Source organism: Trachemys scripta, chromosome 2, assembly GCF_013100865.1.
Source record: "Trachemys scripta elegans isolate TJP31775 chromosome 2, CAS_Tse_1.0, whole genome shotgun sequence".
Classification (NCBI taxonomy): domain Eukaryota; kingdom Metazoa; phylum Chordata; order Testudines; family Emydidae; genus Trachemys; species Trachemys scripta.
In genome coordinates this window covers 114,286,121-114,308,232 of record NC_048299.1, presented here as the reverse complement: position 1 = coordinate 114,308,232, position 22,112 = coordinate 114,286,121, and the positions used below count along the sequence as shown (strand labels likewise).

At 43.2% G+C, this 22,112-nt stretch overlaps 1 protein-coding gene across 3 annotated transcripts in view; it reads left to right on the top strand.

The window, feature by feature from the left end:
• CTNNAL1 (catenin alpha like 1) overlaps nt 1-22,112 on the top strand; it is a 140,961-nt gene that overhangs the window by 79,179 nt on the left and 39,670 nt on the right. For all 3 annotated transcript variants that reach the window (XM_034761454.1, XM_034761455.1, XM_034761453.1), the window contains 4 exons: nt 6,806-6,892; nt 12,612-12,770; nt 16,786-16,878; nt 21,946-22,096. In XM_034761454.1, coding sequence (XP_034617345.1) covers nt 6,806-6,892; nt 12,612-12,770; nt 16,786-16,878; nt 21,946-22,096 — 490 coding nt within the window. The remainder of the gene's footprint in view (nt 1-6,805; nt 6,893-12,611; nt 12,771-16,785; nt 16,879-21,945; nt 22,097-22,112) is intronic.

The following is a 22,112-nucleotide window of genomic DNA, read 5'->3' as shown; positions in this document are numbered from 1 at the left end:
TCTTGCTAAGCCATCAAACCCAACACTCATAACCTCCACCCTGGTCCCGAGTCTGGTAGTTCTTCATTCTATACCGGAAACCCCAGCTCCCAGTACAGTCCTCTCTGGGTGCTTGTCTGCCCAAAGATGTTCATTTTTCTTAATGAGATGCTGCTCCCATGGCTATGTTGCAATCATTGACCCTCTCACTATTGTTTCTATGGGAACTGTGATTGGGAAGAGCCCTCATTGGTGACGTTTATTCCCTGCCTGCGGCCACCCTTTCTTGTGACTCCATAGGCTTCAGACAATAGGTCCCCACCTCCTCAAATGGGTGTAACCCATCTGAATGCACTCTGTCCTCTTCAGGATGTCCTCCCAGAAAAAGGGTCTTGAAAGAGATATGAGCCTCTGAAGGGGAATCTTAAAGGTCCCATATGCTGAGGAAGGAGAGGCCTCATTCCTCTGTCTCCTGTCTGGGTGATTCAGAGTCTGCAGCCCAGAGTTCTTAGTTGTTCCTATTCTTACTTCAATAGTAGTGGAGTTTAATGAGCTTATAAGTTACTTAATCACTTGCTGATAGTCAAGGAGTTTAATGGTCTCGTATGAATCAATTAGGTGTTGAGGAGACAGCCTGTTCCTGAGAAGACTTGCCTAATAAGGATGCTTTTAAAAGGAAAAATATGAAAAGGGATTTTACCATCTTCTGTCAATATTATTAGGAAACATTATTAATTCTGAATGGTAGATCCCTGCTAAAATGGTATGTTAGCAATATCCGCCAGAGGCCATGCTTAATGACTGAAATGGATGCCACTGTTGGCTCTTTCCCTTTTAAGGCACAGTATGTGCAGCTCTGTGAGTAGCCATTTCCTGCTTTATTTCTCCTCCAGTTTCCCGCCTGAAGAGTTACTGCCCTGTACAGTCCTGTAGGGAGAACTCTAGGACACATGAAGAGGGTATATGTTTACTAAAAGTACTCTGCAGAACTGCTTGTGACATTAAAAGATTTTCATTTAACTCCCTCCTTTCTCATAGCTAAGAGACAGATCTGGCTGCTGTCCAGCATACCACACTGTCCCTTAAAACTAGCAGTCCCAGGTACTGTTTAATAGTAACTATATGTTCAACAAAGCCCTTGATACCAGAGGTTCTTAAGAGAGTCACAGACCTTTCAGGAATCTTTAACTGTTCTTCCTTCCTTAAACTCTGCATTAGATTTTAAAAAAATCCCCAAACCGTAATCTTTGATATTACTTGTGATTCAGCAAAGTTGTCATCTTGTTTCTTCTGCACTGTGGTAGCTAGGAGATGTATTGGGCTACTGTCCATTTCTAGAACCCACCTGATTCAGGAGCCCAGGCACTGGAGCTAGGGCCATGGTGTAGATTATGTATACAGATTTATAATTCAGGTAATTGGGTTGTTTGAGGGCTTATGCTGTACCTCTAGTACTTTTCTTGTTCCAGGCAACAGCTGAGAGTTGGCAGTTCTTTTGCTGGCAGTAGTCAGTTGAGCCACAGATCTGGGTAAGCTCTCTGAGCCTCAGGAAAAGGCAGGTTTAAATACCTCTGTCCTGGGGCAACAGCATAAAAGATTTTTTCTTTCCCCTATTGCTTCATATTTAAAGTCATCTTGCAGGTGCTTCTGGGGAATCCTAAGCAAGATAAAGCTTTACTAGCACTCTACTAGTAGTCACTAAAGCCTGACAGCAATTTAGAAAGCTTCAGTTCCTAAGCTTTTATTTGTACAGGACAAAGATGTTTTGTATATCCTACAGAAGGGATATTTCTTAGACTTTCTCCCTCAGTCTCCATTCTTCCTCTTGACTCCAGTAAGGGATGGCTTTATGGGGTTCAGTTTAATGGATTTTGCATTTAGGATCCATTGTATATGTGGGCAGAAGGGACTCGGGTCCTGTGTCTGACAGTACTGATTTCCCATAAAATATGGGAGATATAGTACATTCCATCCTGTATTTGCCCCTTTCAAGGCTGGATTAAGGCATGTGCTTTCTAGGCCCTTACTCCAGATCACGGCATCACATGATGAGATCAGAATCTCTCCTCCTTTGGTTTTGTTTTAAAGTTCTTTGAGTACTTGCTCATGTCAATTCCATTTTAGGTGTGTGCGTGCACAGTTGCCGGAGATTTCTGCCTTAGCAGTATTCTTAGGGCCAGCTGTGGCATCCTGGAGTAGCGCTCCCATGCGGGGGTATATCAGGTGCCGCTGGCCCTGCGCCCTCTCAGTTTCTTCTTACTCCCATGGTGGTTAGTCCGAGTGCCTTTCCTTGCGTAGCAAAGGCTAGCGGTTTCTTCTTGTCCACAATGGACTTCGTGCCTTAGAGCGTTTTGTAAATAGTTTGTTGATAGTGTTGCCTAAGTAGCTGTTGAGTATAGTCGTTAGTTAGCAGTTAGAGTCCCGTCTGGGACTTCACCCTAGGCGGGGCATGCCCCACTCGCCCAGCTTTAAGTCGTGTTTGACATGCAGCAGACTGGTGTCCATCAATGATTCACACGACAGTTGTCTCAAGTATCTGGAAGAAAGCCCGAGGAAGGACAAGTGTCATATTTGTAAAAACTTTCACCCTCGTACCCAGAAGGAGCGGGATATCCACTTGAGGGCTCTCCTAATGAAATAGTCTCTTTGTCATGCACCAGAGTCCACCACGGCTGACAGTGTGCTGAGTGGATCAGCTTTGGTGCGGAGCACGCCACTAGCACTGAACTCAGCCCAGCATCGCTCCCCTTCGCTGAGGAAGTGGAGCCCTTCAGTGCCGAAGGACCGAGGGCCTACAGGCTAAGGACCTATGTCAGGCCATGTGCCCGCTTTGGGGCTTCAAGGGGGTATTGCGGTGGTCAGGGACCCTCCCCCCACACCGGGCAGTGGCAGGAGCTCCCAGCCTAGAGTGGGGCCTTCAGGGCCTGAAGCGGTTCCGGCGGCTAAAAAGCAAAGCTGACTGGCTCCGCAGGTGCCACGCTAGGGGACTGAGGCAGCCCCGTCCCCAGCACCGAAAAGCAAGTCCACTGGAGTTCAGCAGCACAGACTCGTGGAACAGCCTCGGGCACCGGATCGCAATCGCAGGTCTCCTTTGCCACGACCTCAGTCCCTGCCTCGGCTCACCGGCCAGAGGGCCTACGTTCCAAATGAGATCCACGCTGACCAGGCTCTTGTAATGACTTTAATGTGTCTGGAGCATCTTTCCTCTCTCCAGCTCATAGCCCTCAAATTCTCTCCTCTTGCAGGGCTTACTTTCCCTGGGCTAAGTGACACACATCCCTCTCCTGGGAAGTTCCTGACAAATTTCTGCTACTCTTGAGTTCCTCTCTGGTCTCCAGATCCTTTCTATTGCCTATGATCTGAGACAGAGCCCTCCTATGTCCATAGCCCTCAAACATTAGCCCAAACTTTGACATGTAAATTAGTTTTTGTATTAGTTAGTTTAATCGTAGTTAGAAAGGATCACTTGCCATTTGCACTGGCCATACCATACTGCACTAAGGCCCCCATGGCCACGCTCGCACCAGCAGACCAACCTATTTGAAGACCCCAGCCAGTTCTCCCGCCAAACCTCATTACACCCTTCTCAAGGACCTGGTGCCTTACCCAGACCCTGAGTTGCTGATCCTGTTAAACCTGGTTCTGGCTAGAGGCATCATTACACCATCCACATGTCATTTCATGGTCCCAAACACTGGCTGGCCCATGTGTGCTTTGACAATGTCAGGCTGCTGATTGCTGAGATATGCCTTTGTGCTGCTACAAGACAGATGGTACCAATGGAGTTGGATGATTTACCCCATGGACGAACAGGTTTCCCTAATGATTCAGACCTGGGACAGCAGCCCAGATAGTGCGTCCAGAGGCCCCTACATCCCTGTGACCTATACTGTGGAGCTAGAGATAAGTGGTACCCCCCCATCAAGCCCACCTCCATACCCATATGATCCCACCCACTGGCCGCACAGGAGCTCTTTGGATCCATGTCATTGAACTCCAGACTATGAGAACCCAGGACACAGCTTTTGGCAGACAGCGCCTCCAAGAAAGGCCTCCCAGAGCAAGTGGCGAAGCAAGAACAGCCAGAGCAGCCAGTGTGCCAGCAGGTGTGCTGACAGCATCATCTTCTCTGGATGAGGCAGTGGTGCTGGCCTCTCCCTCCCTTCCGGATGACAACAGACAGTGCTAGGAACTGCTGATGAGGTTTGCTGGAAAAGGTTCAGGATCTCACCCATGGACATTCTTCAGTCTCCTTCAGGCTCCTTCCTAGGAGGCTCTCCCTAGGCCATTTTGGAGCCTCCTAAGGATATGTGGCACACAGCAGCCGTCGAAGAGGGCTGAGAAAAAATGTTTTGTTCCCTCCAAAGGGGCGGGATATTTGTTTTAAACTGTAACCTGAACTTTCTTGTCGTCTAAGTGGTCATGGAGAAGAACAGACTTCAACCCAAGTCTGCCCCTTCGGACAAGGATGCCGAGAGACTAGATCTCTTCAGCATAAAGAACTTTTTGTCAGCCAGGCTATTATTCCGTATTGTGAGCTACCAAGCACTCGGGTCAAAATATGATTTTATTCGTTACATCACAGTCGGAGATCATCAGTTTATTACCACTGGAATGTAGACCCCAGTTTCAGGCTATCTTAGATGAAGGGAAGCTGGTATCCAGATTGTTACTTCAGGTGTCACTTGATGCACTGGACATGGCTTCATGCGTCAGAGCAACCTCAGTGGTTATCTGGTAGGCCTCTTGGCTGCAGTCCTTTGGGTTCCTGATGGAGGTCCAGGCAACAACTGAAGATCTCCCCTTTGAGGGTAACAACCTTTTAAGTGAGAGAAACTATGTCACTTCCTTCCCTTAAGGATTAGTACGCCATCCTCTGCTTCTTGCAATTACACATCCTGGCTCTTCATGTGAAATATTCTAAGTCACTGCCGCACAGATACTGGCCAGTCCCTCAGCTATGCTACTACTAGAAGACCTGTGAGCCACCAAGAAAACACCAGAGGGTGTAGCGTGGCAGACATATTGCACCACCAGCATACCCTCTCTGGACTCAGCTGCCTACCAAGAAGACATTTTGATGGAATGCTCGAGAGCTATCAACCAGTCTCCCTCAAACCTTTTGGTGGCCGCCTGGCTCATTTCCTTCTGACATAGCAGTGTATAATACCAGGCAAATGGGTCTTAGACATCATTGCAACTGGTGCATGATTGAATTCCTGCCCTCCCTCCTCAAAAACTCCTTCCCCATCCCTATTCGGGGACACTTCTCATGAGAGGATTCTCAGCAAGGAGCTGGACTCTTTAGTCCAGTTAGGGGCAATAGATCCTGTACCACCTTGTCACAGGAGGGGGTGGAAGAGCTTTTACTCCAAATACTTTCTAATGGCTGGAGACCCATCCTAGACCCCAGGCAGCTGAACATTTTCATCTGCCACTCAGGATTCAGGATGATTTTACCCAGGCCACTATAATCTCCTCCCTGAATGCAGGTGACTGGTATGTGGCTCTCAATTTGAAGTACGTCTATTTCCGTATAGATACTATCCAGCGCCGAGGAAATTCCTGCGTTTCACTGTGGGCTTAAAGCATTGTCCAGTACAAGGTTTTACTCTGGCCATTTGAAGAATGTCTTTGTCATTGTGAATAACAGGAAATCCTCTACAAGGAAGTTTTGTGCCTCCAAATGGAAGCAGTTCTCCCTATGGCGCGAGATGCATAATTTGCTTAAGCAGGAGCAATGTTGGAGAGAACATATCAGAACATAAGAGTAAAAGCATTACAGGAATATTGTAATTATCCCCAAAACAAACATTACAAACTCCATTTTATTTTTTGCCTGTTATTATGGCGTACATTTCTGGGGAAGGCAGTTGAAAGAAAGTATAAAGCAATTCAAGAGACTCTGAACAATCAGGAATATTGATTTAAGATGTTGTGTTTTAAAAGATACAATATCAGACTGGGCGGCTGTTCCTTTTTAAAAAAAATTATGCCACACACAATCCAGAATCTGTGTTATTCATCTGTTTGTTGCTGTTAAGAGAGAGTGAGTCAAGATAAGGTTTAAATCTGACCACATCCATCTTGTGTTGATGCTCTTAATTAAGATATCTCTCCTCCCCTCCCCCCCCAGTCAAGTTTTGGAGAAAGAGAAACTTTTTAGCCCCTACCTTTTTTCCAACATGCATCCTCCTTCACCTCTTTTGTGCAAGTTGTCTTGTTTTGCAAATACACACAAATTCCAAACATGAAAGCATTGTTTTTGTATAAATTGAATGAAAGATTCATAGCAACAGTTCTTATGTTACAGGAATAGTTGAAATTTGTAGGGCATAGAAAAAGATTTATTCTATTATTTATTAAGGAAACTTCTTGAATTTAAATGACAAACATTAATTTGATGAATTACTCTTTTTTAAAATAGTGAGATTTTTTATAAAATCTACTCGTGTGGGCTTTTAAAAACTGTAATAGCTTTAGCTAGCTTAACAGGATGGTTCAGGCATAAAGATTTGATAGCTGATACTAAATAAAAAAGCCCTCTTTTCTCAAAAAGGACACAATGTTCAAAACTGAAAAATCCTTGTTGAATAAAAATAAAGTTGATGGTCTGGCATCATTAATTGTTTTTTGTAGATTCTTGCTTCAGTGATGAATAAACAAATGCAGTAGTAATAATGAGTTCTTAATATAAAATAATTTGATTTTTGTGTTTAAAGAAAATGTACTTAAAACTGAATTACTGCATTAACACAGCCTGGGATAATTTGTACGTCAGTTGGAGTATTTTTTTTTTAAATGTTTGGTTGTCTTTTCCTTGTAGCAAAGCCAGAAAACAAAGGATATCACAGAAGACTTGGAAGTAGCCATACTAAAAACATGCCAGTGTATGAATGAACTCAAAAGAGAAGTAAGTACAGCTTATATAAACACAGTCTGAAGAAGATTTTGAATCTCCTTTATTTTCACGTGTAATGCAAAATAAGGCTCTGACTCTGCAAAGACAAACATCACATTACATGCTATGAATAGTTCTGTTGACTCAGCTGAACACTTTGATAGTCTCAACTTTATGCCTGTAGGTAGTATCATAGAATCTTATCCTGCAACACTTACTCAAGTGAGCAGAAAACAGTGGGACACTTCTAGGAGTAAGGACTGTTTGTGTAAGTAAGTATTACAGGATCTGGTCTATAGTGAATTTCCCAATGGAGCAGTGCTGCTGTAGAAGTCAATTAAAAACTTCTTCATAGGGAGCAGGAACAAGTAGTACATTTTCAAATGCATATATATAATCCACAGAGAGGCAAGGAAGATGAGGTAATATCTTTTAGTGGACCAGCTTCTGTCCCAATTTATGTTTATCTCAGACACTCTGCTTCCTTCCCCAAACCTGAAGAAGAGCTCCTTGTAGCTCGGAAGCTTGTACCTTCCACCAACAGAAGTTGGCCCAGTAAAAGATATTGCCTCATCTACCTTGTGTGTCTCATATCCTGGGTCCAATACAGCTACAACAACACTATATATAATCTTCCAATTTAGTGCCAGATTTTGCTCTTGGATGCATGCATAGCTCTGATTAAAGTTTACTCTATAAAAAGGTAGTACTTTCTTCACAGGATTTTTAAGAAACCAGGAGTTATGTTGACTGGTAATTGTTACAGTATCCACATGTAGTTGTGAAAAATTAATAAATGGCTTTTGCAATTTCTTTGCATTTCACCTATTGCAATTGAAAAGGAAACTTACTTATTTTCACTATGAAATATATTAAATATGTGCCTTACAAAAACTTTTTTTCAGGTATCTTGCGACAATAGATATTGTTAAAATGCAGCCTAAAAAAACTAGAAGTTAATTATTTACCAAGATTATTGTAGGAACTGCAATTATTCATAGTAGTATCTGACATCCTGCACATTTTTATCCTGAAGAATTCAAAAGCACTCTAAATATTACATACAAAAACTGCTTAAAATAGCTTTTTAGGTGCTAAGTCATGATCTTGAACGTTAGAAGTGTCAGAATGTAGGTTGATTTTGAAATCTCAATTCGATCTTTATGTGCATATGTATGATGATTCAGTCTTTAATTAATGATCATGTGCTGTTTTATTTTCCCCCACGGGAACTGTGCCTCGTTCAGTGCACAGGGTGGATGGTGCTCAGTGAATGAGGCAGCTATTTGGTATTCTGGTTTATCCTTATTCAGTGAATGGTCTTATGCCTTGTTTACTGCACACAACTCAAATTCTCCATTGAATACAGAATTAGTGATTTCCTTATGGTCTTTTTTCTGGTGTTCATCACTCTAGTATCTGAGTGCCTCACAACATATTCAGGAACTTATCTTCTCAACTTCCTGGGTGATAAGAGAATTATTGTTCCCATTTTACAGTTGGAGAAACAAAGTGATTTGCCTGAGGTTTACTCCTGGGGGAATTCTGCACCACTTCGCACATGCAGAATTCATGTCCCCTGCAGATTTTTTTTTTCTCCGCAGAATATGGCCACACGAGGACAGGGACAGATATTCCTAACTGAATGGCAGAGGCTAGGAGTCTGTGTGGGGGAGGTTCCCCAGCTCCCTAACAATCCCCCCCCCCTTCCAAAATCCTGTTCCCTGTTTCTCCCACCCATAGCCAAGGACTTTCCAGGTTCATTCCCAGGCTCCTTCCCTCTCCCTCAGCTCCTCTGTTACCCCTAACTGAGGTATAGGTGCAAGAAATAAGTTTCTGTATCGTAGTTTAAATGAATTACTCAAAGTTTAGTAAAGAATCTTATTTGTCAAAAAACATTTTCTGAATTTTTTGTGTGTGTCTGTATTGTTAGACATATTTGCGGACAGATATTTTAAAATAAATCACCAAAATAATTGAAACTGGCATGATTATATTGTGTTATTTTGACAAATAAAATATGCAGAATTTTGCTGCATTTTAAAATATTGTGCACAGAATTTTTAACTTTTTGGCACATAATTCCCCCCAGGAGTAGAGGTTGTTCTGCAAGTCATTAGCAGAATCCTAATTTGAACTCTGGACCGACTGACTCTCATCCCTTTCCTCATTCCTCCATACAGAGCTGTTGAGCATACGCAGCTTCAGTTAGATTTCATTTGCAACAGACTGCTCAACACACCCCAGATGTGTCAAGTTGGGCACCCAGAAAATGAGGAACACATAGTTAGTAGCCACCTGCCAACATTTTGATGTGACTTGCTCATCATAAGGAAGTTTGTGGCAGAGACAACAATAGAATAGAGTTCTCTTGTGCGACATTCACCTGTTTTAACCACAAGACACCTGTCTCATTCTGTACATACCTGCCTACTTCTAGAGCAAACGAGGTAGGGGCTTGTCCTGCACACAATTCTGACTTATTCCCTGACCGCCATCCATCCTGTGCACTGAAAATACTATGTGATCATGCAGTTAACACCATCTCATAATACATATGCGTAAAGGGGACGGATTTAATTTGCATAGGAAGTACTTGACTTTGCAACCTTAAATAACTTTCTTATAATGTCGTTTTTTAATATTTCCATTATTAGTCTTAAAACAAATTAAAAACAAATTCTGTTTTGTACAAATGTAATGTCAACAGTTTGAACCCTGAACCTCTCAACACTGACTTCTACTGCTTAAGTTTGAAGACTTACTAAATTAACTGGCAGCAGCAGAATAGTTATCCTCCGTAAACCAAACACTAGAAGAGGGTATATAATACACTTACCCAATGGGAGCATGAGAAGCCCTGCTTTATTGACAGTGTAGCCAAGGTCAAAGATATGGCAGATTATTTGAGAGGCAGTGGAGCTAATTGGGTGTCATTGGGTTTGACATATTAGAAATCTGCATTCTACATTCCCAGCTTTTGAGGCTCTCTGTGGGGAATGAAGCCTTCTTTAATGAAGAGTTTGTGAAGGTTAGAACTATTAACACCTCTTAGTAGATGTGAGTCTAACTCATGCTGTCTTGGTTCCCAGCTGTTTGTGCTCCAGGGCTTCTTATCCTGCACCGTGAAGGGGGTTGGTCCTCTGGGGCCAGGTTCTGGGTCCTGGGTGTGGCTGAGAAGTCTAACCTGCCACACTCTCCCACATCCCCTGCCTCTCTAAATTGATCATCAGGAGCCAGGCTATTTCTGCTTCTGAGGGTTCCAAAATCTTGCAGCAACCCCTATATTTAGGTTGCCTTACTATTTTCATTATGAAAGATTCAATTTTCAGAAGCTATAATACCTCCATTGTTTAAAGACCACTTTATAAACTCAGTAGGGAGGTTGCTTTGGGGCAAAGGACATGCCTTTTATATAAAGTTAGCTGATTAGTACAGTAGTAGTGGGGGCCTACCCTTAGAATGTTTAGAGATTATGGCACGCTGCCAAAATTATGCTGCCAGTCCCTCCTGTGATACAAGCGATATATTTGCAAGAATCATTTTATTAATCACTGCAGTGAACCCAGCTCTGGGTTAAAACATGGCAATATTTAATAGCACAGGGCAACATTACCTAAGAGTTTACAGTGCGAAATGAAGAATACTACAGTTGATTGAAAACATAGCAGGAATTTAGGTAGGCAGAAGTACTGTAGTAAGTTTATGTGAAGGCACTAATAAAAAGGCAAAAATGAAAACCAGACTTATCCCTTCCCACCGTATCTGGGGAGGGCCAGGGGAGGATGTCTCTGGCCTGGCTGGAGCTGCTCCGGCAGGCTGGGCAGCACTGCCGCAGCCTGCTCTGGCGGGCCAGACCGGGCGGCATGGCTGCAGCGTGCTCCGGCAGCGCAGCCACAGCCTGCTCTGGAGGGGCGGGGCCGAGCGGCACGGCTGCAGCCTTCTAGCCCCAGAGCTGCAGCTGCTTCAGAGGCTGTGGGGAGACCAGCGTGGCCAGAGGTGAAGAGACTCTGGCCCCGCCTCTTCCCTTCTGGCTGTGCTGCCTCTCCTTGCTCCCTCTGTTGGGGGAGGGGCTGTGTCCCACCTCTCCCTCTCTATACCCGTTCATAAGCCGACCCCCTTCCCTTTTTTACTAAAAAATTCAGCTTATGAACGAGTATATACGGTAGTTTGTCTTAGCGATTGGCTGAACAAGAAGTAGGACTGAGTGGACTTGTAGGCTCTGAAGTTTTACATTGTTTTGTTTTTGAGTGCATCTGTGTAACAAACAAACAAAATCTACATTTGTACGTTGCACTTTCATGACAGAGATTTCACTACAGTATTTGTATGAGTTGAATTGAAAAATAGTATTTCTTTTGTTTATCATTTTTACAGTGCAAATATTTGTAATCAAAAATAATATACACTTTGATTTCAGTTACAACACAGAATACAATATATATGAAAATGTAGAAGAACATCCAAAATATTTAATAAATTTCAATTGCTATCCTATTGTTTAACAGTGTGATTAAAACTGTGATTAATCGCGATTAATTTTTTGAGTTAATTGCATGAGTTAACTGCAATTAATTGATAGCCCTATAAGTAATTGTTTTGTCTTTGACCATTGATTTCTGAGGCGCTAGGGTGCTCTTGTGCCAAGCTTCTCTCTGTAATCATGAGGACTAGAAACTTTTTTTTTTAATTGAGATTTTTATGAACTCCGCTGAGTCCAGCAACTGGAGCTTTAGGACTGTTGCAAGACTCACCGTATGAGAATGACAACACTGTAGCTATGGCCAGGAGTGTCCTTAGTATTATGACGCCAGTGGATTCCTGTTGCCAGGCAGCTGGAGAAGGAGGATTACTAGGGGCCACAGCTGGTGCGGAGCTGCAGATCTTCTAGGTAGATGGGGATCCCTGGGAAGTCAAGGCCAGGTATCTACCAGGTGGGCCCAATAACATACTGGAGAGACCTGTCCCTGCTTCTGGGATTATATGGAGGAATTTTTGTGGGATTTCCTCCCCTGAGCCCCACTCCTGTGGCTCCCCCCCCCCCACTGTAGAAGAGGGTGATGTGGGCTATTGTTTTACTCATTTGTGTCTTGTCTTAAGTTAGATCACAACCTGGTCACATTTTCAAGTTTTTCTTTGCAACATTAAGGGTGAGATTCTGATGTCCTGTGAGTCCAGGTGCTGGAATACTAGGAAGTGTCTCCAGTGTCTGTGCCTTAATCTGGCTCTGCCTATGTATATGCAGTACACAGTGGAAAAGGCCTTCCACTGTCAGTAGGTCATGTTGGGTTTGGGCAAGAAGAGGGATCACTGATCCTTGTTCACGCAGAGCTGGTGGCCTCAGTACCTTATGCAGCTGGTATAGAGGAGGGCTTATTCCAGTTGCAGTAATTGCCAGGGGGATGCAATGCAATACCTTATAACCTGGCCTGCCCCAACTGCTTTTCTGTCTTCCCCCAAAAGACTTGAATACTCAGCTTTTTTTGAGAGTGGAGTGGATTTTAGTCTACGTATCTGAGTAGAAGTTTCAGAATAAAGCCCCTGAGGTACAAACATTCTTTGCAGATTTCCTCTGAACTTAACTTAGTACCAGTAAGCTTTTTTTTTTTTAATTCCTGCCTCTTGGTCATCTGCTGAATCCACTATCGCTAAAGTATTTTTATTGTAGATTAGCTTCACATGTTATTTATCTTTCAGTGCTTATTTTTTCTTTTCCTTACTGCTACTGAAGCTTCACCATGCAGCCACATCACTGGCAGCAGACCTGCTAAGATACCATGCAGATCACATGGTTTTGAAGGCATTAAAAATCACAGGAGTAGAAGGAAATCTAGAAGCTGTAGCAGAATATACTTGTAAGCTATCAGAGCAGAAAGAGCAGCTTGTTGAGGTGAGTTAACAATTTTATTTTCAAATATATTTAATATAAAAAGTTCCAAAATCTATCTAAATGAACTGTTCTTCAGGGTGTCTTTCGTGTTTTAACCTGTAGAATGTACCTCTGGCGCTACTGGACTCTACGCTCTCCTAGAAGATAATGTCTGAGTGCAGCATGAGCTTCCTCACTGCACGAAACATTTAGGGTTCACTGTTATAGAATTGGACCCACTGCCCCACCTGCACAGTCCCAGGTGCTGCTTGCTGTGGGCACAGGAACCTCATTACCTGATTTTGGGGGGCCTCTGTGATTGCATATCGGGGCCAAGATTTTCATAAATAGGAGCGTAAAGTTAGGCTCTTAAATCCAGATTTAAACACTTGCCTACTTTCTCAAGAATACTAAACAACCAAAAGCTTCCGTTGATTTCAGTGGGAGATTTTAGGTGGTCATCATTCTTAAAATCAGGCAAATTCCTAAATATGAATTCAGGAGCTTAAAGTTATCCCCAGTGCTTCAGACATAGATACAGCAAAAGCAGATGTTAAAGTGGAAATAAAAATAGAGTACTTACTGTGTGTGTGTGTGTGTGTGTGTGTGTGTGTAAGTACTCTATTTTTATTTCCACTTTAACATCTGCTTTTGCTGTATCTATGTCTGAAGCACTGGGGATAACTTCCAAATGTGGCATTTAGATTAATCCTGCTTCTAATAAACATACCGAAAGGTAGAGAGCTCTGTGCATGTGAGAGTGCATAAGAGTAATTGTACTGGTAAATGGGGAACACTGTAGTTAAGATTACATATGGACTTCAATCACAAAGCAAGTGAAACAGGGGTTTGTAACTTTCTCAGAAGTTCTCCTTTTGGGCTGTCATTTTCTATGTTCCTTCTCAGCCCAAAAGTGAGTTGTTGCTTTTTAATGTTTGCTCAAAAACTAATACATTTTGCCCAGAATACAGCAGAAAAGTTCTTTTCTGCCTTAAAATCAATTTGACACTGTTTTGCTCAAAGATATGTCAAAATGAGATGAACTTTGAAATTGAAGTTTTCCATGTGACTAGTAATCACTGATCAAGTTTCTTGCTGAAAGACATTTGTTTTCTGAGTGTAGAGTTATGTTATTTACATGGCTACAGAGGACTATATACTTTGACTACTACTTGGATAAGTAACTTGCAATACTCTTGTGCAACAATTTCTCCTACAGAATTTCTTAGTTGCCAAGTTTCTGAATCTTTCATATTTATTCAACTGTGAATGTACACTATGATATCGGTGTAGAAATGAGTATTGTAGACTTTTTCCTTTCTTTTGGTTTTCTTTTAAGAACATAAGAAAAAATGCTGTCCTGGGATGCGCACTCTATGCTCCCATTGACTTCAGTGGGAATGTTGGCTCAGATAAATTAAATGCAAAAGCTCATGTAATACAGCAGTAAACTGTTGCATTTGAAATTTAAACAACCATCAGGAAATATTACTATGAGGACCATATTTCAACTTGATGATATTGCATATCCTGTTAATTTTGTTTTTAAAAAACTTAACACAAATAGTATTATTACCTAGGAAAAAACGCATATTGAAAGAATGTTTGTTACATAGTCAAGCATTTGAAAGTTAGGAAATGCCAGGGTTAAGGTTACACTTACAATCTTAATTCTTTCCCCTTGTGTATTTGCACTGATAGTATAGCTCATGTACTTAAAGACTATGTATTTTCCACCAATCCCCTGCCTCATTCAGGTCACCGGCCGAACAGTGTTCTGGGAATGAGACAGCTGTTCAATATTTTTATCCTGGTCATTCAGTGTATGGCATCTGCCATAATTACTGCACACTATCCAAAACCTGCAGTGAATACATAAGTATTAATTCCTTATAGTCTTTTTTAGGGTGCTCATCATTGTAGTTTTTAAGTGCCTCATAAATATTAATGAATTTATTTACGCAATTCCTCTGAAGTAAGAGAGCATTATTAACACCATTTTACAGATGGGGAAAATTGATACGGAGATTTGTGGAGGTCACACTGAATCAGGCAGAGATAGGATTAGAACTTGTGAGCCCCCTAATTCACAACATTTTTCTCATTCCTATAGACCACTCTTCCTACTGGCAGAGATGCAGAGTGGCCACCATAGCTTCAATTTAACTTCAGTTGCAGCTTAGTGCTCTGCACTTGTGCAAATCTGGCCCCAGGAATCTCAAGTTGGGCACACAGAAAATGAGGAATGCACAGTAGGGGCCACCTGCCAACATTTCGGTTTGTGACTTGCTCTTGATCATACAGAAAGTCTTTGGCATAGACAGGGATAGAGTTGAGTTCTCACATGTGATGTTCACCGGCCTTAACTGCAAGACCGTTCTTTCTCTTCTGCAGTCCCCTGTCTTTTTTCTCTATACACCTAACAACTTCTACAGAGAACAGCCTCATTCACTGTACAATCCTAGTTCATTCTCTGAATGCTCTCCATCCTGTGCAATGAATGAGGTGGGGTCCTGTGGGGGAAAAAAATTTACTCAAGTAATTAAAGACTGTGTCGTAATGCATACCAACAAGGATGCAGAATTAAGGTTTCACAGCCAACATAAATTCTGGAATTTTTTTAACTTTCAAGTATTAGACTTTGTAACTAAATAAGGTTTTAATGTAGTGTGAGTAGGTTAAATATGGAAACATGTAAATAAATAAATAAATATATTTTTACAACTGTAACAGCGCCCTCCCATCATGCACCATCAGTAGAGTTAGCTGGAAGCAGAAGAAGGCTGTCCCAGCATGGGTAGCGGGGGAATGGGCTGCTGGAGCCATGTGCTAAATTTGGGCTGTTGTTGGAGGAATCACACCCCTCCTCCCAGCTCTCTGTCTGCTCCCCTTCTGGGGTGTGAGGGAACTCCTTCCCCATGTGATGCCCTTGGAGGAGGAGGCGGCGGCGGCGGCATGTGCTGGCTCTGGGGGGGATTACTGTGTGGAGCCTGATGTGGCTTTCTCTTTCCCCTCCACTCTTAGGGTATGCCTAGACTGCAATAAAACACTCTGAGCTGGTCCAGGTCAGCTGACTCAGGTTCAATCTGTTGGGCTATAAAATCGCAGTGTGGATTTTCAAGCTCAGGCTGGAGCCTGGGCTCTCGGACCTTCCCCTCTTGAGGGTCCCAGAGCCCAGGCTCCAGCCAAAATTTGAACATCTGCACCACAATTTTGTAGCCCCATGAGCCCGAGTCAGCTGATCCAGGACAGCTGGGGTGTTTTATTGTGGTGTATACATACCCTTTGAAAGGCTGTCTGCACCTGGGGATCACAATGCAGTGTAGTGGTGTTTAGTGGTGGCACAGGCCTGACCTTACATTAAAATGTTTATATTCAGTATTACTTGACTTTCTACCAACATTTTACTGACAAGGTAAGTCGCTGAATGGAAATAAAAAGTTTCTATCACAGCCAGTATTTCCCTGGACATAGAAAAGGCACTTCTCTGGCCTATGGGCTTTCTTCCTGTCAAAATCCATAAGCCTGCATCAAATTATAGAAGTTTTTAGACCTTCTCAAAAAAAGGTTGCCAGAATTTTTAATGTGGAAAGTGCTAAGCAACCTAGATGTTGGAGTTGCTGCCAGAAACACAAATGTATGTAAGCATGATCAGGTTAAGGTTACTGTGAGGCCTGGTAACTTTCATTACCTGACTTGAAGGTCAGTCATGTAAACACACTCTAATGTAACTTCTTTTCTTAAAATTTTCCTGAGGCTTAGGAGGACAAAGGGGAAGGAGAAGCAAAGGGGAAAATAGCTCGATCCTTGTTTTCATGGTTTGATCTCACTTGAACCCCTTGCTGGAATTATGACCCAATAATTCATACATGTTTGTTACTCCAGATGCAATTTCTGAAAAATGTACTGTACCTGATAGGTTTGCACCTTTTCTCAGCAATGAAAAGAAAATAAACTTTACTGCTGTGTACCCTTCTTTAATATATCTTATTTATAATATTATTTACTCTTCAAAATATATTAACTTTTTTCGTAGACATGTCGCTTGTTGAGGCATGTTTCTGGAACAGAGCCACTTGAAATTACGTGCATACATGCAGAAGACACCTTTCAGGTCACTGGCCCACAGGTATGCCTACCTTTCATTTGATCACATTTTAAGTAGAATTTTGTAAAATGGCTATACACTAAGATAAACATTCATCATATGATGTTGAAGGCATGCCAGTTCAGTTCCCAAAGAAACATAATGAAAATATTACAAGTAGGAGGCAGTGTAAATATTTCTAGACAGGTGTCCAAGCTAGATCTTCTGGTACATCTTGATTTGTGCTCTAGACATTTTGGAAGACTGTGCAAAGCTGGCATAAAGCTCCTACAAACCCTGTGTGCTTTCCCAGCATGTGCTGTAGCTTTGGGTCTGCTTTAAGTTATGCTGGCTTATACCAGCCACTTGGGGCTGAATATTAGCCCAGGACAGATGTAGAGTAGGGGTATCCTCACCATGACCTCCTTTTCAGTGACTATGCACCCCTCTTCCCACCATGCCAGCAGCAAGGAGATTGTGTGGTCTGAGCCCCTGTGCCACTGCAGGATCACTAGGGTTATCCACCATGGGCCATTTGCTTGAGTGTTGTGGCCAAAGTATACTAGCAGTGCATTGCAAAGTGGCCACAACCCACCCAAAGATCTGACCAGTCAGTCTTATTTATGTAGGGCAATTTTCACCTCTGTGCAGAGGACCAATATAAAGCTTATGAATCATTTAATTCCTGTTTTGAAAGTTTAAATAGGACTTCATTGGTACATAGGCCTTCACTGTCCCTTTGTACAGGGATGAATTTCACCCACTAAAAGCTTACACCTCCGTGCTTACCCAAGTATAAAATTATGCCACTACTACACATGTAAACACAGCCCACCAGCTTTTTCAGGGGTTTAACAATATTGTGCCTAATAATAGTAATTAGTATTTACATAGTGCTTTATATTTAAAATGTATTTTACAAACACTGACTAATCATTTGAAAGTACCTATGGATACATTTTCTTTGCAGTTGTCACACAAGTATATGCACAGGTAACTATATATTTTTTTGTAGAACAATACTGCATCAAATACTGCATCCTTACCTATGTACAGCAATGCTGTACCTAATATTTCATTCACTGTTTGTTTATCTATATGTCTGCCTGCAGATACCCCTGTAAAACACAAATAGCTTCTTTTAAAGTGCTAAGTATTTATTATTAGTCATTAATTATATTAGACGCACAAGGTGGGTAAGGTAATATCTCTTATTGGGCCAACTTCTGTCAGTGAGAGAGAGAAACTTTCAAGCTTATGTGTTAACTACTTATGCTAAACAGACTGTTCTTCGAGTAGATGCAGCTGTGTATTCCACTTAGGTATGCGCACATGTAGCGCACCAAAGCCAGAGAATTTTGCCTAGCAGTACCTGTAGAGGGGCAGCACTCACACCTTGTGGCCATAGCCCCTCCCCTGGCTACATGATGCTGCGTTGCCCTGACCCCCCTTTGCCCTGGCTGGAGTCGGCGCTCTGAGTAGTTCCTAAACTCACTATTTTTTAGTGACTTTTTTAGTTGTATATAGCTAATTAGTACTATTAGTATAGTGTTAGTTAGTTTAGTTTAATTATTTCCCTGGTGACACCCTCACCAGGGTTTAAACAGTGTCTGCTGTGTGGGGTAGTGATCCCCAACAACAATCCCCACACATGGTGTTTGCTGTGCCTAGGCGAAGCCCACATCAAGGAGCGGTGTTCGATTTGCAAATCATTCACAATACTGGGTGAGGGATCTTTTGTCAAAAGCAACACCTGCTTGAACAGGCCATTCAGCCTGCTTCAGCACTGCTGCCTAAGTTGGATCAGAGGTCGTTCTCGGGTTCTGATACTGCTGCTGTTTTGTGCTCTGAAGAAAGAGAGGAGTTATTCCTCATTGAGTGTGCTCATGAGAAGGTTGCATAGGATGGATCCAGGTCACTCCAGGTTTCATGGGGACTTGTCTGCCTCCTCCAGAAGGAGCACGTACTGGCACCATGTGAATACGGGGGTAAGGGATGGAGCAGGTCTTGTCAGCTGCTTCCTGGTACCACACAAGGAGGTCTTGCAGTGATGGAAGCTTCCAGAGAATGTTTATCAGGGTGTTCTCTTCGTCTGGCCCTTTTCAACCAGGTCTGTTGTCACCGACCCCTCCCTGATGGGCTAGGGAGCACATCGGGTCACTGAAAGTTCAGAGTCTGGTCAGAGCAGGAGTTCTCACTGCACATCAATGTGCTGGAGCTTTGGGCCATCTGCAATGCATCACCTGCTTTTCTGTACTGTATCCGGGACTCATGGTTCACATACTTACACACAATACCACTAAGATGTATCATGTGAACAGGCAAGGGGGAGCACACTCCAGGATGCTCTGCCAGTAGGCGATCAGATTGTGGTAGTTCTCGATCAAGGAGAGCATTACTCAGCAAGAATTTTTCCCTGAGCCACATGTAGTCTCTGAAAACAATCATTCTCTGGGTCATCTTCGCAGCTTGGGGAATTCCGTTGATCAGCCTGGTTGCCACAAGGGACAACAGGAAATGTCATCTGTTCTGCTCTTGATGGGGGCCTCGGTCCGAACTCCCTGTCTGACACTTTCTACCTGCGCTTGCTGTCAGTTCTCCTTTATGCTTTTCTCCCGATCATTCCACAGGTCATCCTCAAGCTGACGGTGGATCAGGCCAATCTCATTCTCATTGTCCTGGCATGGCCAAGGTAGTCTTTGTTGTACAACCTTCTTGAGCTGTTAATTCAGTCTCCCATACCCCTTCCTCTCCATCCTGAGCTACTCACCCAGGATCATGGTTGCACCGTATATGCTGTGCTCAGCTCCCTGTATCTCCTGACATGGTTGGCTTCGTGGCTAAACGAGGAGAAAATGCAGTGTTCGGAGGCTGTTCAATGAGTCCTGTTCAACAGTACAAAGTCCTCTACCAGAATGGCCTGTTCAACTAAATGGAAGCAGTTTTCGGTGTGGTTGTTGGCCCATGGAGTTCAACTGACATTGGTTTCTATTGAGTACATCTTGGAGTACTTCTGTATCTTCAGTTGCTGGGCCTTTCACTTAGCTCATTGAGAGTGTATCTGGCAGCAATAGCAGTGTTTCATCCCCCCATTCTGGGAAGATCCGTCTTCTCCAATGCCATAGTAGCAGGATTCTTAAAAGAGCTTCTTCATCTCCATCCTCAGATCTGGGAGCCGATTCCTCTGTGGGACCTTAACATGGTCCAAGTGGCTTTAATAGGACCTCTATTCAAGCCCCTGGCATCTTGTCCCTTTCCATTTTTGTCTCAGAAAACTGCGTTCCTGGTAGCCTGAGCTGTCCTGGGTTACAATGAATTGGGGTGACTGCCCCGGGCCCCGCACTTTAGTGGGGAGGTGGGTAGGCGGGGGCTGGCGAGGAGGAGCCCCCTACCAACTTCCCTCTACCCCCAGCACCTCCTGCTCACCAGCGGCCCCGCCAATCAATGCCTCCCCCGCCCTCCCAGGACCTACTGCCAATCAGCTGTTTCGCAGTGTCAGGAGGCGCTGGGGGGTAGGGAAGAGGAGCAAGGACGCAGCGCGTTCGGGGATGTGGGCAGAATTGGGTGGAGAAGAGGCAGGATGGGGGCGGGGAAGGGGGGGGGCAGGGCCTGGGCGGAGCCAGGGGGAGCACCCCCCAGCAGATAGAAACCTCTATCATGGGCCCCCTAGAGACAGCCCTGCTGTTTGCAATAACATCCAGAAGGAGAGTCTGTGAGTTGCAGACTCTGATGGTAGAGCCTCCTTATACACAATTCACCAAGGACAAAGTGACTTTACGACCACATCCGAAATTTTTGTCTGAAATGGTTTCTCAGTTGCATTTGAAGCAGGAGGTATATTTACCTGTGTTCTTTCCTAAGAAAGAACACATTCTTTCTCCAGAAGAAAGCATTCATCTCCAGAAGAGCAGCATCTCTATATGTTAGCTGTCAGGCGATGTCTAGCCTTCTACCTGGACAGGACTAAACCATTTCATGCTTCGCCTTGTCTCTTTGTGTCATATGCAGATCTTATGAAAGGGAAAGCAGTCTCTTCACAGACTATCTCTAGATGGATAACATCTTGTATCAAGACTGCAGATGAAATAGCTTTGGCTGTGCCTCCTCAGTAGTTGTGAGCTTGTTCAATGAGAGCGCAAGGGATCTCGATAGCATTCCTCAGTGACATCTGAGCATTGGACATTTGCAGGGCTGCTATGTGGTCATCCATCCATACATTTACGCACCATTATGCCATTATTGCATCTTCCAGAGTGGATGAAAGTTTTGGTAGGGTGGTCCTGCAGTCCTTGTTTAAGTAGACTTTGAGCCCTGCCTCCAGGGATGGGTGCTGCTTGTGAGTCACCTAAGTGGAATACACGGCTGCCTGTATATGAAGAAGTGGCTACTAACTGTAATTGTGGTTCTTCAAGACATGATGCAGGCGTGTATTCCACGACTCTTCCTCCATCTCCTCTGAATTTGAACTTTAGTCTCTGGGCATTCAGTGCAAAATAACTGAGGAGGGTTGGGGTGGTGCTGCCTCATATAGCCAGAGGAGGGGCTAAGGCCATGAGGCGAAAGTGCCGCAACTCTACGGGTACTACTATGCAAAATTCTCTGGCTCCAGCATGCTGGGCGCACACACACATAAGTGGAATACAAGTCTGCATCGCATCTTGAAGAAACATAGTTAAAGGAAGTAACCATTTTTTCCACCTTGTATTTAGTTGTCACTTTTCCCAGACCTGAAGAAGAGCTCTGTGTAATCTCGAAAGCGTGTCTCTTTCAACAACAGAAATTGGTCCAATAAAAGATATATTACCTCACCTATGAAATACTTATATTCTTTTACTTCTCTTTCCTGTTGTCTAATATGCTAGAACTCTTTGTCCATGCTGATTTTAAAAAACTGTATATTCACAAATACATTTAATACCAGAATGTTCCAGCGAAAGGCCTTAGAAATGTAACCGGTCTTTGCTCAACAGATGTAATATTAACCCTTTCTTAATGTTGACATTGTTTCTTGTTTCGTGTGTGGAGGCATTTGCAAATTAGCCTGTAACATTACATGAGAAGATGGGTTTTTTAACATTTGTTGCTCTGTTATTGCATTTTTTTTTCCAGATAATTTCTGCTGCAGAAACACTGACATTACATCCATCTAGTAAGATTGCAAAAGAAAATCTTGATGTGTTCTGTGAGGCTTGGGAGTCCCAGCTGAGTGACATGTCCATGTTGTTAAGAGAAATCAATGATGTGTTTGAGGGAAGACGAGGTAAGAGTGCTGTTCA